Genomic DNA, 16,323 nt, shown 5'->3' with positions numbered 1-16,323 from the left:
ACTTCAGTATAACCTTCAAAGTGAAACATTATTCACTTTGAGCAAAACTAGATAAGTAATCCTGGGAAGTTCTGAATTTTAAAACCATCGCACATGGCTGCAGCAGGCATAAACTAACACTTACAGCATCACAACAAAAATAAAATTATTTACATAGTTGGAAAGAATATAACCGGAAAATTGCAGAAACAAATTCAGTCCTTATGTGAGAACTTGGTTCTCACCTTCTCTTTCTCTGCGACTTCTTTGGCGTTTTTGTTTGATAAGCACCATTGGGCTTTATATTTTCCTGCATACTTTGCGTTTCAATCACATCGCTTGGGTTTGGCTTTCCATTGACATCGCTTGGGTTTTGATTTCCCTTCAAGTTGCTCTGTTTTGGCTTTTCATGCACATCTATACGGTTTGCAATATCAACCAACGCACTCCTTTCTTCCTCTGCTATAGTTGAATGCTCAATCTGTAAACATCTTTCTGCAAAATCTTCAAATTTTTTGGTTGCCTCTTTGAGATTTCGAGAAAGCAAATTCTTTTCGTTCATAAGAGAATTAATCTGTCCTCGCAATGAGTTAATTCTCTTCCCCTGTTCTTCTTTTTCGCTGAACAATTCAGAGTGTTTTTCTGTCATCTCCTCACATTTCCTGATAGCCTCTGCATGAAGTGTTTCAAATTCCTGCAATACCTTGACATGTGTTTCCTGCAACTCTACAATTCTTTTACTCAACTCCTCCACATTGTACTCCTGAATTACGTCAGAGTTTTGTTTGACATTTTCATCTACCTGCAAAGCCTCCAACCTCTCTGCAATGCTTACAGACGCAGTTTTCAAGTCCTGCCCTTCATCTTCCATACCAACCAATTTATCCTTATAGTCATCCAACTGGGCCTTCAAACACTCCGCTTCAGTCTTTAGCTCTCTGTTCATCTCGCTCAGTGACCCTTTCTCGCTAGCCACCAACTGAAGCTTCGTTTGTAGCTCTGAAAGCCTGCTCAGCAGTATCTCCTTCTCAGCATTCCAATCTTCCTGTGCCATTTGGTAACTTCTACTGATCTCGGCAGTTTCTTTTCTGGCAACTTCCAGTGAAAAAAACACTTCCTTTTCCAATTTCCGATCTTCAATGGTTGTCTCTAATTCTGATGATATCACTTGAATTTGATTTTTCAACTTCAAAACAGTTGCCTCCAGATTCTTCTTATCAAGATGAAGTGTTCTACACTCCTCTTCTTTCATAGAAGTTTCAGTATGTAATCTTTTCCTGGCTTCCTGTAAATGTTTGAGTGCTCGAGAAATCGCACCTCGGTATTCCTCATCCGTCTTTTCAAGTTCTTTTCTCAATTTTTTCTCAGCCTCCTTCCATTCTTCCGTGATTTTCCTTGCAGACTCAACTTCTGATACCAACTGGGCCTTCCAAGGCTCCGCCTCCGTCTTTAGGTCTTTATTCATCTCGCTCAGCAACCCTTTCTCGCTAGCCACCAACTGAAGCTTTGCTTGTAGCTCTGCAAGCTTGCTCAGCAGGATCTCCTTCTCAGCATTCCAGTCTTCCTGTGCCATTTGGTAACTTCTGTTGATCTCGGCAGTCTCTTTTCTGGCAATATCTAGCGATAAAAACACTTCGGTTTCCAATTTCCGATCTTCATTGGCTGTCTCTAATTCTGACGATATCACTTGAATTTGATTTTTCAACTTCAAAACAGTTGCGTCCAGATTCTTCTTATCAAGGTTAAGTCTTCTACACTCGTCTTCTTTCATAGAAATTTCGGCATTGAATCTTTCCTTGGCTTCCTGCAATTCTTTGACTGCTTGAGAAATCGCAGATTTGTATTCGTCATCCTTCTTTACAAGTTCTTCTCTCAATTCTTTCTCAGCCTCCTTCCATTCATCAGTCATTTTCCTTGCAGACTCAATTTCTGACACGAACTGGGCCTTCAGAGACTCCGCCTCTGTCTTTAGCTCTCTATTTGTCTCGTTCAGTGACCCTTTCTCGCTAGATATGAACGCAAGGTTCGTTTCTAGCTCTGCAAGCCTGCTCAACATTTTCTCCTTCTCCACATTCCAAGTTTCCTGTGCTATTTGGCTAATTCTAGTGATCTCGGCCGTCTCCTTTTTGGCTGCTACGATCTGTGATAAAAGCACATCCTTTTCCAATTTCCGACCTTTATTGGTTGCCTCTAATTCTGAAGATCTAGCTTGAATTTGATTTTTCAAACGCGAAACAGTATCCTCCAGATTCTTTTTATCAAGGTTAACTGCTCTACACTCCTCTTCTTTAGCGGAAATTACGGTATTGAATCTTGCTTCAGCGTCCTGCAATTGTTTGAGTGTTTGAGAAATCGCAACCTGGTAATCCCCGTCCTTCTTTCCAAGTTCTCTCAATTCTTTCTCAGCCTTCTTGAATTCTTCATTCATTTTCCTTGCAGATTCAATTTCTGATACCAACTGGGCCTTCAAAGATTCCGCTTCAGTCCTTAGCTCTCTGTTTGTCTCGCTCAGTGAGCCTTTCTCGCTGGACATCAACTCAAGGTTAGCTTCTAGCTCTGCAAACCTGCTCAGCATTTTCTCCTTCTCCAAATTCCAAGCATCCTCTGCTATTTGGCTACTGCTGGTGATTTGGTCAGTCTCTTTTTTGGCTGCTATAATCTGGGATAAAAGCACTTCCTTTTCACATTTCGCATGTTTAGCGGTTACCTCTAAGTCTGCAGATATCTCTTCAATTTTATCTTTCAACTGCAAAACAGTTGCCTCCAGATTCTTTTGATCAAGATTAACTGCTCTACACTCCTCTTCTTTCGCAGAAATTTCGGAATTCAATTGTTTCTCAGCTTCCTGCAGTTGCCTGTGTATTTGAGAAATCGCAGCTTCGTATTCGGCATCTTTCTTTGCAAGTTCTTTTCTCAATTCTTTCTCAACCTCCTTCCATTCTTCAGTCATTTTCCTTGTAGATTCAATTTCTAATCCTAATGCAGTGACATTTGTGGACAAAACAGCTTTTTCTTCTCTTAAGCCAGTGATTTCTTTCATAAGGATTTGATTGAGGTCGGTCAACTTCGATACTTTATCATCTCCTCGCGTGGAAGAGGGATCATTTGCAGCTTTAGCTTGTTGTTGCTCACATCTCTTCCTCCCGCCCTTCTTATTGCCCGCCATCTTGTTCGCTTGCGAGGTCGGCCTGCGTGCGCCAGGAATTAGGGATAGGGATTAGTGTAAATCGATTTTAAATATCAAAATTCGGAATTGGTGATAAAATTTGCTTTCATATTACTCAAACTCACAGAACCAGAACCAGAATACAAACATTAGGAATAATAGCTTAAAAACTGTCCAAATACAGAGTCGATACAGAGCAATTTAAGACAACGAAGTCCAAATTTTCGCAAATAACAAATCAAACTTTCGCAACTTCTAAATCTCTCAAAATTCCAAAACAAATAAGAATCTAAAATTTCAAATTTAAATAGACTAAAGCAGACTAAAGAAAAAGATATGGTATACTGAAATAAATACCTCTTTCGCAAAAAAAAATGGCTTCTACTCTTCAAGCCTCGACGACAGACTCTGCCGAAAAGCCTCCCGCCCTTCGCAAATTCTACTGTCACTCCCCAGCCAAATCGCCCTTTGCAGATTCAATTGCTGCTCAACTAGCTCAAATTTTGGAATGGCTTCTACTCTTCAAGCCTCGACGACACACTGCCAAAAAGCCTCTTGCCCTCTGCAAATTCTAGTGTCAGTTCCCCGCAAAATCACCCTTTGCAGATTCAACTGTCACTCACCTGCGAAATAGCCTTTTGGAAATTTACTGCGGAAGCTTCAAGGTGAGACCTGCGAAGAAATAGAAGCCAATCAGTCCGAAAGCTATTACTGTCTATATATATATGAGTAATCGATCGTTTTAAGGTTAGAAAACGTATTAATTTTGTTTGGGTAGGGAAGTGTCGACCCAATGCAAGTATGCGATTCAAGCAAAAGTGAATTTAGGGGATTCAACAATTAAAAAAATGGTGAAAGGTGATTTCAATGTTAAGTTTATGAAGGCATATATATTTTAGAGAGGTCCTGGAGATTGAGAAAAGGCCGAACAATCTTAATAGGGATGATGGCTGGAAGATTAGCAGTTGCTGGGTCCCAGCGTTGTCTTCCTAGCCTCCACCCTTCCCTCTTTGTTCCTTCTTAGGGTCTCTGTCTTCTCTCTCCTCGAGTTCTGGTTTTGGCGGGTTGCTTTATTAATCTGGAGTGCTTGAGGTTTTAGTTTGTTAGTATTAACCTTATTCCAAGGGGTATTTTAAATTAGATTAGATTGTTTCATTGATTTTTACTTTTAACTGATTTCCTTATATTGAATTAATAAAGGCCTTCCTTTTCTAAACCTTATAAGTAATAAGATTAATAACTAATAACATAATTAATTCTAATTAGAATTTTAGTAAATTATTATTGATAAATTATTGAATATAATTAATGATAAGAGGTAATCCAATTTTACCTAATAACCCTTAAGGTTAAATGATAAACAAGAAGTTATTAGAAAAGTATATGGTATACCAATAATATTAGGTTAATGAATATACTATTATTAATAAACATGTATGTTAATTAGGGCATTTACCTTAGGTAAACTACATTCTAGGAATATTAATTTAACTAAAATACTATTTATTGTTTTTTAATATTATTAGAACTATAAATTATTAAGAAAATATAGATTAGTAGTTAGTACTTATTAATTTAATTTCGAATGGGCCTTTACAATTAAAAAATTTTAAATTAAAATGATTTTTTGGTTTAAACTTTTACCTATTATAACTTGATTCTAAAAACAATAGTAATTTATTACCATTTAGAGTTAAATAATTTGGGAATATTAATATAATTTATTAATGACCATTATAGGTAGTTTACCATTATGAATTTACCATAATTTATTAACTATTATATCTTTACCATTGGATCCTTAGGTATAAACAATTTTTAAATACCAATTACCATTGTAACTAAATTCTAAAGATTAATAGTATTTTAATACTATTTATTTGGAATTAATTAATTTAAGAATAATAATAAATATAGATTTTTAATAAATATAATGACCATTATATTTAAACATTATATTTATTATATTCAATTAACTAATAATAGTAGGTTTCGGTTAATAATAAAATTATTAGTTTGACTAAGTCAAAATTAGCCGTTGCAATATAACCGTTGGGATCTCTGCACACTCTATTTAATCAAGCTTAGCCAGATCAGTCCTTCAACTTGTCCTGACGATGAACCACACTGGTTGGTTCGAAACGCGTCGACAAAAGATTGATTATGTGATTTTGCCGAAGATTTTCTAAACACTATTTTAATCTCTTTTAGTTTTGAAATAGTGATTTTTTAGGAGGAAACATATGCTCTTAACCATTAAGCCCTTTATTAAGAGATATGGATAGTGATAATATAATAATTAAATAATATATATATAACCTTTGATACTAAGTATATTTTAGGTCAATTTTTCAATTTATATATTTTTAAAAATTTCAATTTTAATAGATAAAATTATAAATATAGTCATGGTCATTTAGTAATTAATGATAGGTGTATAAAGTCGCTTTTTGAAATTGTTGTAAAAGGAATGCATGTTTTTTGAAAATATCAAGAATGTGCAAATGTTTTAGGAAATCCTTATTCCTATTTGAATTGCTTCAACGCTTCCTAATCTTGATGGATGACCTATACAGGTGTCTATGTTGGCTTCCACATTAATTTCAATCCATGTTTACAAAGTGTGCTTTCCATTAAAACCACATCATGAACAACATGTGCAAATCGTAATAAACAATCTAGGGGATCTTTGCAATTAGACTTGGATATGGACACCATTACAAGGTTATGTGCATCAAGGATGGCTCATGGAGCCATAAGCATGGCTAAGGAAGTAAAAAAATTCTTTTTGATTTTATTATTCTTCCCAAGCTCAAGAGTAATGAATGAGTCCTCAAAGAAACATATGAGTTCTTTGTAGTGGTTCCTTGCAAATTTCGACTAGGAGACATGCACCATGAGTAGGTTTTGTTAAATGGAAATGGATGTCACGATTTAAACATGTTTTAGAGGGGAAATAAGGCCTTATACGTGAATTGAATATTCTTAAGCTCAAATTCCATGAACAACGCCTAAAAACCATGTCAGAAGCCCTCTCTAGGTAGTATTTGAGGTTTGAGTTGAATATGGATTCTATTACAAAGTCTTGACCATAAATAATGGGTCTTAAGTCCTTCGCTAAAGTTAAGAATGGGAAACAAGATCCTGAAGCCCTAAACCTTGCTTCATGCTTAGGATCCAAGGAACAACCCTTAAATAATCACATGGGACCTTTATACGACATATTCACCTACATGTGACACCATGGATATATTATTTATGAACTAGGAGTGCTTCTCAAGGTTTAATCAAGTTGAAGGTAGGACAATAATTACCTTTCTTTTTTAGTGAAGCTTCTCATATTCAAGAGTTATGAACAACATCTACAACCCATCAACCATATTTTAGGCTATAGTTCCATTAATGCATCCTTTAATAACTACATGGAACCTTATTATCTCTAGCCCATTAGAGTGATATGAGTGTCATGATTAAACCACAACATAGGCCCTAAACAATAATGTGTCTTGGGTCCACATTAACAATGCCTCTTAAGACCATGGTTGGTGTTTTTTAGCATTTGAGTGGATGCACATGCCATGAATATGTTTTACATAGTGGAAATGTGTCTTATCACCTAAATATATGGTTAAGGGGGGGAAGGTGCTTCATCCCTAATTGAACCTTATTGAGCTTAAATTCCATGGTTAGGGGAGGAAAACACTTGCACCATATGACCTAAACATATCTTCTTGTTCCTAATTTCAACACCTACAACCCATAACACAACCACTCTTAGGGGATCTTATCCATAAACTGTTGTGGAAATTCCACTAGACAATTCATCACAACAAATATGATAATTTTGGATTTGAGAGATCTATGGTTTTTATCTTTTGAATTGATCGGAGAATCCACAGTATAAACATTTTTGAACCAACGTTTCGAATCCCAAGTGGGATCCATCATCAGGGTTGAAGAAAGCACTCTAAAACTTTCGAGTGAAAGGATATCACTCCAAGTATCCCCTCCGTACAGGGATAAGATTTTGGATTTGAGAGATCTGTGGTTTTTATCTTTTGAATTGATCGGAGAATCCACAGTGTAAACATTTTTGAACCAACGTTTCGAATCCCAAGTGGGATCCATCATCAGGGTTGAAGAAAGCACTCTAAAACTTTCGAGTGAAAGGATATCACTCCAAGTATCCCCTCCGTACAGGGATAAGATTTTGGATTTGAGAGATCTGTGGTTTTTATCTTTTGAATTGATCGGAGAATCCACAGTATAAACATTTTTGAACCAACGTTTCGAATCCCAAGTGGGATCCATCATCAGGGTTGAAGAATGATGATAAGAGAAGAGCAAGCAGGGAGAATCTGCTGCTCTTCTTTTTATCCTCACTCTAAAACTTTCGAGTGAAAGGATATCACTCCAAGTATCCCCTCCGTACAGGGATAAGATTTTGGATTTGAGAGATCTGTGGTTTTTATCTTTTGAATTGATCGGAGAATCCACAGTATAAACATTTTTGAACCAACGTTTCGAATCCCAAGTGGGATCCATCATCAGGGTTGAAGAAAGCACTCTAAAACTTTCGAGTGAAAGGATATCACTCCAAGTATCCCCTCCGTACAGGGATAAGATTTTGGATTTGAGAGATCTGTGGTTTTTATCTTTTGAATTGATCGGAGAATCCACAGTATAAACATTTTTGAACCAACGTTTCGAATCCCAAGTGGGATCCATCATCAGGGTTGAAGAATGATGATAAGAGAAGAGCAAGCAGGGAGAATCTGCTGCTCTTCTTTTTATCCTAACTCTAAAACTTTCGAGTGAAAGGATATCACTCCAAGTACAAAGAAGTAATGCTTGTGGCCCATGGGTTGTTACAATGTACAAATCCTCTCTATGTGCTCTACCTCCTCTCTCTCTTGGATATCTGTTTTTTACTATGGAACAAAATTCTCTCAAAAGAATGGAATGCCTCTTCCTCCTAGTGGCTCGGTTATAACACAGCCCGATAGCCTACTAGTGGTTAAGTTTGACTACATCAACTCTTAAATAGAGTTACAACATAGACTCTTCTAGAGTCTTTTACATCAAAAGCACGTGGCTAGCCCCTTTTCCATGATTAATGGGGGCTGGCGCGACATCCTCCCGAACTATAGGTGTGAAAATAGGAAGGTCAACTTTTAAGTGAATAACTTTTGCATATGGACTCCGATTGACGTAATTCTTACACCATTAGAAATATATCTATGTGTAAAATAGCATTGAAAGATGCTGCATTAAAGCGATAAAGTTTTACCCCCTCTAAAATTTCATTTGATGCCTCAAAACGATCCCATAAGGTTTCAGACCAAGTTTTTGCCAATCTCAGTCTTGCTGGTAAAAACGGTCTCGTGAGTTGATTCCTCCATTTTTTCCACTCCGAATGCATCAATATGGACGAAAACAATATAATGATCAAATACGGATCACACCTCCCCATTTTGAGAGGATTTTTGTCCCAAAAAGATTTTACTAAATGAGGTGAGGAAATTTTCCCTCCACCTTCTCTCTAGTGTACCATTTAGCTTTGCTTGGAACTTGTCCCTTTAACCCAATTTGTCAAAGGTCATGTTGCTCCTGTCTTGTAGTTCTGGACTTCTTCTGCAAAAATATATCTTCTGTCAACTCTTCCTGAGTGTCTGGTACCAAATCCTCCATAGAAGGTGGGACCTGTTCCTCTTCCTAATCTAACATGGAAGGCTCATAGAGTTTCAAGTTATCCACATTCACAATTGAGAAAATGTGTATATACAGTGGTAAAACGAGTCGATAGACATTATCACCCACCTTTTCCAGTATCTCAAAGGGACCATATCTCAGAGCCTTGATTTTCCTACCAGGCCCCTACAACCTCTCCTTGTTCAACTATAGCCATACTCTATCTCCCGCCTTGAATGATTTATCTGTTTTGTGCTAATCATCCCTGGCCATATACTTCTCTTGTGACTTTTGTAGTGTTTCTTGTACTTGTAGATGGATCTTCTTGATCCTCTCTATAAAATTTTCAGCCCTCAAAGCATCTCTTGTAAGATCTTCCCTCACTCCTCCTTTTCACCCATATTCAATATCCAAAGGTGAAGGTAGAAAATATCCTAAACAAGTTTCAAATGGGGACTTTCCTATAGAAGTGTGGATCTCTATGTCGTAAGAATGTTGTATATATACCAAATTTTCATCCCAAGTTTTCAGATGCTTCTGGTTGTATTCCCTCAGAAGCTACACCAAAGTCCTATTGACTACTTCTATCTTCCCATCTGTTTGTGGATGGAATGCTGTATATCTCTTCAATTTTGTGTCCATATATTCCCACAATGTAGTCCAAAATGCATTGAGAAATCTTGTATTCATGTTTGAAATGTTGTGCCTTAGTATGCAAAAGTGCACTTAGACCTGTCCAAAGAACAAGTTTGATGCTTCTTGTCCGTTAATGGTCTTTTTATAGGGCACCAGAACACACATCTTGTTGAACCTATCAACTACCACGAACATGTAGTCATGTCCCTTCCCAATTTTCGGTAAACTTTCCACAAATTCCATGGAAATTATTTGATCCGGATTTAAACAGGAACACAACAAATTATAGAGATAACCATAAATACAAAGATGCGGCAGAAATAATACTTCATTTCATTAATGTAAAATACTGAAATATGCTTACAAACAGAAATGGAAATCAACCAACTAGGGCGTTGGTAGCTTATCTCTGAGAAGAGATGTGGTGGCTACATGCCTCTAAACTATGTTACAATGAGGCTCGAAGGCCCATTTATTATTGAGAAATGATGGAAAACCCTAAACATCCAAAAACCTAACCCTAGGAGATGAAGCACCAAACTATGGGCCCTGTTTTGGGTAAATTGGTACATCAACTTCCCAGGGTCATAACTTTGGCATACGATCTTCATTTGATGTGCACAATACCTCGTTAGAAATATCTATCCGAGGAATGACCAATGTTGCTCCCATTTTTCCCAAAAAATATTGTTTAGGGCCTTAAAACGGCTCCAGAAGTTCAGGGCTCGAAAAATTTCTAAAAATAGTAAATTGTGCTACAATTAAGGAAACTGGAAAACTCAAAGAGATAGTTGTGGGCGTCCAAGTGGGATAGGTGGGTGGCCACCAACATACACCTGGATCATTCCTGCCCCCTTAGGAAGAAATGGTACCCATTGCGTTGAGTTCCTCCATGAGATGAGGAAACTTCTGCTAAACTTGGTCCCTGGTGAGCTGTTCTGCAACCTCTGATGTGTCCAGTAATGGTGGGAAGCTTGGTTGAGGGTGCTCCACTTTGAACACTCGGTGCAAGCGAAGGAATGGGGGAATGCTATGCTCCAAAGCATTGTTTCCCATAGCCTTGGCACTGGTGTAAGGACCATATCGGAGTGGATTGAGCTTCTCATGGGCTCTGGTAAGGCGTTCCTTCTGCAGATGCAACCAGACTTTATCGCCCACCTGAAACTTGTGTGGTACCTGATGCTGATCATGTCGCTGCTTGTACTTGGCATTTTCCAGAATGGAGAGGTGATAGATTGGCCCATTGGGTAGAGGGGCTTTGGAATAATGAAGAAAACAAGAAACTCAATAGAATAACGAAGATAAGAAACTGAATTAGAAATTGAATTTGTTATTCATCAATGATTCTCCGAGATACATTTCATGGGCATTTGATAGTTTTATATCGTCGACCATCGTTACATAACTAATTATTCGGTATAAAACTGTCTATTTACATTTTACCTAAAGTTACTAATTCGTTGTCAAACTAACAAACTCCACCTTGACAACAATTTTCCCATTCATCATCTTTCCTGCAAGCCAAGAGAAGCTAAACACCACCACAGCTTCTCTACTGTAACTGGCTTTGTGAATATGTCTGCACAATTTTCTCGTGTATGGACCTTTTTAAGAGCTACTTTTCCGCCATCGATCACATGTCTCAGAAAATGATACCTTACATCAATGTGCTTGGTTCTGCTGTGATAGGCAGGATTTGTAGCAAAGTGAATAGCACTTTGACTGTCATAAAGTACATTCACTTTCTCCTGCGTTCTTCCAATTTCATTGAGCAGACCCTTTAACCAGATTGCTTCTTTACTGGCATCTGAAGTAGCAATATATTCGGCTTCGGTAGTGGACAATGCAACCGTGTCTTGAAGCTTTGACATCCAACTAATTGCTCCACCTGCAAGAGTAAAGACGTAACATGTAGTAGATCTTCCTTTGTCCAAATCACTTGCATAGTCAGCATCTACATATCCGCAGACTGATCCTTCACTACCATTAAAGACAATACAATGGTCACTTGTGCCTCTTAGATATCGAAGCACCCATTTCATTGCTTGCCAATGTTCTTTACCTAGATTTGCCATGAACTAGCAGACAACTCCAACTGCATGTGAAATGTCAGGTCTTCTAGATACCATCGCATACATTAAGTTGCCTACCGCATTTGCATATGGTACATGAGACATATACTGCTTTTCTTCATCAGCTCTAGGACTCAAAACCGAAGAAAGCTTAAAATGGGAAGCTAAAGGAACATTAACAGGTTTCACATTATTCATAGAGAACTTTTCAAGTACCTTCTCCACATACTTCTGCTGTGACAACCAAAGCTTACCATTTTTCCTGTCTCTGTGTATCTCCATGCCCAAGATATGTTTTGCTACTCCAAGATCCTTCATATCAAACGTCCTAGAGAGTTGAGCCTTTAACCTGTTGATCTCTTCCATGCTTTTGCTTGCAATAAGCATATCGTCAACATACAAAGCTAAGATAATGAATATGCCATTGAAACTTTTGAAGTACACACAATGATCATACTCACTTCTTATAAAGTTCTGGCTCACCATGACGGAATCAAACTTCTTGTACCATTGTTTGGGAGACTGCCTCAGACCATACAATGATTTCCTGAGCTTGCAAACTAATCTTCTACTGCGACCTCGTACAAAACCTTATGGTTGTTCCATATATATCTCTTCGTTCAAATCACCATGTAGAAAAGCTGTTTTAACATCTAACTATTCTAACTCAAGATTAAGCAACACAGTTAGTGCCAACACAGTACGTATAGAAACAAGTTTTACAACTGGAGAAAAAATCTCATGAAAGTCTATACCTTCAACCTGAGAATACCCTTTTGCTACCAGTCACGCCTTATACCTTTCAATACTACCATCAACTTTCCGTTTCAGCTTGAAGACCCATTTACATCCAACAACACTTCTCCCTTCAGGAAGCTCTAAAAGATCCCAGGTATTGTTCTTGGCTAAGGAGTCCATTTCTTCTTGCATAGCCATTTTCCATTTCTCGCTATCTGTATCATCTACTGCTTCCTGATAACAAGAAGGTTCCCCATCTTCAGTGATCAAAGCAAAAGATGAAGCAGAATCTTCATACCTTTTGGGAGTTTTCCTTTCCCTTGTAGACCTTCTCAGAGCGACTGGTTGCTGAACTGGTTCAGAAACTTGCACTGGTTCAGAAGCTTCAACGGCTTCCTTTGTGTCTTCAACACCTTTTTCTCCAGAAGTCTCTCCTTCCTTTCGACTGTCACCGAAAGATCTAGCTTCCAACTGGACTCGTTGACTCGGCGATACCTGTTCCTGTTCAATTCTTTCAATGTTTGATTTTAACAAAGAGGATTCATCAAATGTTACGTCTCTACGAATGACTATCTTCCGCAATGTAGGATCCCACAACCTATATCCTTTCACTGCATAGTCATACCCAACAAAGACATAACATTTCGACTTTGGATCTAATTTTGAACGCTGATTTTTCGGAATAAGAGAATAAGCGTCACAACCAAATATCCTCAAATGAGAATAGTCACAAGACTGACCTGTCCAAACTTCTTCAGGAATTTTACAATCAATTGCTACTGAAGGTGATCTGTTAACTAAATAACAAGCAGTAGATATTGCTTCTGCCCACAACTCCTTTTGAAAGTTAGCATTGTTGATCATGCTTCTGGCTCTTTCCATAAGAGTCCGATTCATACGCTCAGCAACACCATTTTGCTGAGGAGTATAAACAACAGTTTTGTGTCTAACAATGCCCTCAACTTACAGTATTGTTCAAATTCAACAGAAGTGAACTCACCACCATTGTCAGTTCTTAGACATTTAATAGATTTGCCTGTTCTTTTCTCTACCATTACTTTAAATTGTTGAAAGACATTTAATACATCAGCTTTCCTTTTTAGCATATAGACCCAAACTCTACGGGAGTAATCATCAATGAACGTTAAAAAATACAATGCACCTCCATTACTTTAAATTGTTTAAAGACATTTAATACATCAGCTTTCCTTTTTAGCATATAGACCCAAAATCTACGGGAGTAATCATTAATGAACGTTAAAAAATACAATGCACCTCCATATGACACAACAGGGGAAGGCCCCCACAGATCAGAATGAATGTAGTCTAAAACATCTTTACTATTATGAATTCCAACTTTAAATCTCTGTTTACACTGTTTGCCATACACACAATGTTTACAGAAATCTAAATTTAAGGATTTCAGACCGGAAAGAGATTTATGTTTCATCAATATCTGAAGACCTTTCTCGCTCATATGACCCAAACGCTGATGCCATAGACGAGTACCTGCTTCTTCCTTTTCTGACGCAACCGCTGCTTCACTGATCTGAGTACTTCCTCTTAACCTGTAAAGATTTCCGACCTTTTCTGCCTTCATAACCACAAGGGCTCCTTTAAAGACTTTCAAGACGCCATCCTGACCTGTAAACTTATAACCATCTGAATCCAACACTCCCAAAGAGATTAAATTTTTCTTCAAATCAGGTACATGTCTAACAATAGTTAATGTCCTAACTGTGTTATCATACATCTTAATCCTGATATCTCCCATCCCAACAGTCTGACATGACACATTGTTACCCATAAACACAGAACTACCGTTTACATTTTTATACGAAGTAAACCAATTTCTATGTGGGCACATGTGATGCGAAGCACCAGAGTCTAACAGCCAACTATCAAAATCCTGAGAGACATTACATTCAGGTGAAGTTTCATCTACCATACATAATTCTTCAGCAGATAAAACTTCGTCTATCATACCTGAATCGACCTGATTCGCTTCGTTCTTCGGGTTTTCAAATTCCTTCCGTTTCCAACAGTCCTTCTTCAAGTGTCCAACTTTAACGCAGTTCCAACATTTTGCCTTACACTTCTTGCCCTTTGATTTCGACCTGGAAGACCGCCTTGGTTTTTCTCCTCTTTCCTTTGAGCGTCCTCTAGCGACCATGGCTTCTGATGCAGCTGTTTCAATGCTGGATTTCCTTCGTACTTCCTTAGATAGAAGAGCTCCCACGACTGATTCAAACTTCAAAGAATCAGCAGAGCTGAAGCTGATTGAAGTTACGAAGTGATCCCATGATTCAGGCAGAGAACACAACAAGGTTATGGCTTTATCTTCTTCCTGTATTTTGACTTCCATATCTGTTAATTGACAAATTAGTGTATTAAAAACATTCAAATGTTCTGCAACGCTTGAACCTTCTTTCATTCGAAGGCTGTATAACTGTCGTTTCAGATAAATTCTGTTGGTTAATGATTTTGTCATGTAGAGGTTTTCAAGTTTTTCCCACAATCCTGACGCTGTAGTCCCTTCAACAATGTTGAAGAGAACTTCATCCGCTAGGCATAAGCGGATGGTACTGAGAGCTCGGGCATCCAAGTCCTCCCAGTTTGAAGTATTCATGGTTGCAGGTTTCTTAGTTGCCCCATCCAATGCCTTGTGCAACCCTTGTTGCACAAGCAGATCCTTAACCTTCAGTTTCCAAAGAGCAAAATTGCTCTTTCCGGTGAATTTCTCCACCTCGAATTTTGCATTCGACATCTTGGCCATTTTCTAAGACTTTCAATCTTCAGTCTAGGGTTTTTAAAAAAAAATTTCAATTTTCTTCTTCCAAAAAAATTTCCAATGCCAACAAAGGATTTCCAAGTTTTAACTCTCCCTACTTCATTTTTTTTTTTAAATTGCTGAATAATTTTTCCACGAAAAAACCTTTGTTTTTTCGATTAAAAAAAAAACCCTTTTAAAAAAACTTTTTTTTCTCCTTTCCTCAAAGAAAAAAACCCTGTCTTCTTCTCTTCAAATTCTCACATTCACCCCTTTATTCAAAAACTTTCTGAAACAAAATTTCTTAAAAAAAAAATACCCAGATTTTAACAGCAACTTCGGCTCAGTCACGCAGCAATCTGGCTCTGCGTTCCTTGCTGAACTGCAACGTCTTCACACAGTCACACAACAAACTGGCTCTGCGTTTCTCGCTGGACAGTGCTCTGCGTTCCTTGCTGAACTGCAACACACAACAACTCCACTACGCAGGCTGAACTGCAACGTCTTCAACGCAGCTTCAAGTCACCTCTGGACATTCAGCACACATATTCTACAACGCAGAGAGCAGAGCACACTGTATGGGCTTATGTACAGCAACGTCAGAGGTCATAGCACAGAAAACACGCTGGTCCTTTCAACGCACTTCAATGCCTCCCCTCAGTGTTTCACGCGCTCTTTGAGATGGGCTCCAGGACAGCAACACGCAGATTATTCGCTGGTCTTTCAACGCTCACAGCACAGAAAACACGCTGGTCCTCCAACGCACAGAACGCACAACCTTCAACCTCACGCATTTGCCTTCAACGCACAGCCGTCCTTCAACGCATAGCCACATTCTTTCTCAGCCGTCAACGCACAGAACGCAGACAACATTTCTCCTTCACGCCCAGGCTACCTCCCTCGAACCAAGATAAGAAACTGAATTAGAAACTGAATTTGTTATTCATCAATGATTCTTCGAGATACATTTCATGGGAATTTGATAGTTTTATATCATCGACCATCATTACATAACTAATTATTCGGTATAAAACTGTCTATTTACATTTTACCTAAAGTTACTAATTTGTTGTCAAACTAACAAACTCCACCTTGACAACAATTTTCCCATTCATCATCTTTCCTGCAAGCCAAGAGAAGCTAAACACCATCGCAGCTTCTCTACTGTAACTGGCTTTGTGAATATGTCTGCACAATTTTCTCGTGTATGGACCTTTTTAAGAGCTACTTTTCCGCCATCGATCACATGTCTCAGAAAATGATACCTTACA

At 38.1% G+C, this 16,323-nt stretch overlaps 1 protein-coding gene across 1 annotated transcript; it reads right to left on the bottom strand.

The window, feature by feature from the left end:
• Nucleotides 1-220: 220 nt before the first annotated feature.
• LOC149200100 (uncharacterized) lies at nucleotides 221-3,834 on the bottom strand. The gene is made up of 2 exons (XM_089400845.1): nucleotides 3,503-3,834; nucleotides 221-3,167 (listed from the first exon to the last, which is right to left on the bottom strand). The coding sequence occupies exon 2, from the start codon at nucleotides 3,143-3,145 to the stop codon at nucleotides 221-223; it is 2,925 nt and encodes a 974-aa protein (XP_089256971.1). The 5' UTR covers nucleotides 3,146-3,167; nucleotides 3,503-3,834.
• Between the last annotated feature and the right edge of the window lie 12,489 nt (nucleotides 3,835-16,323).

Source organism: Pinus tabuliformis, chromosome 2_1 (genome assembly GCF_031772625.1).
Source record: "Pinus tabuliformis cultivar Carrire ecotype Pingquan chromosome 2_1, CPIR1, whole genome shotgun sequence".
Classification (NCBI taxonomy): Eukaryota; Viridiplantae; Streptophyta; class Pinopsida; order Pinales; family Pinaceae; genus Pinus; species Pinus tabuliformis.
This window is presented reverse-complemented; position numbering and strand designations above follow the sequence as displayed.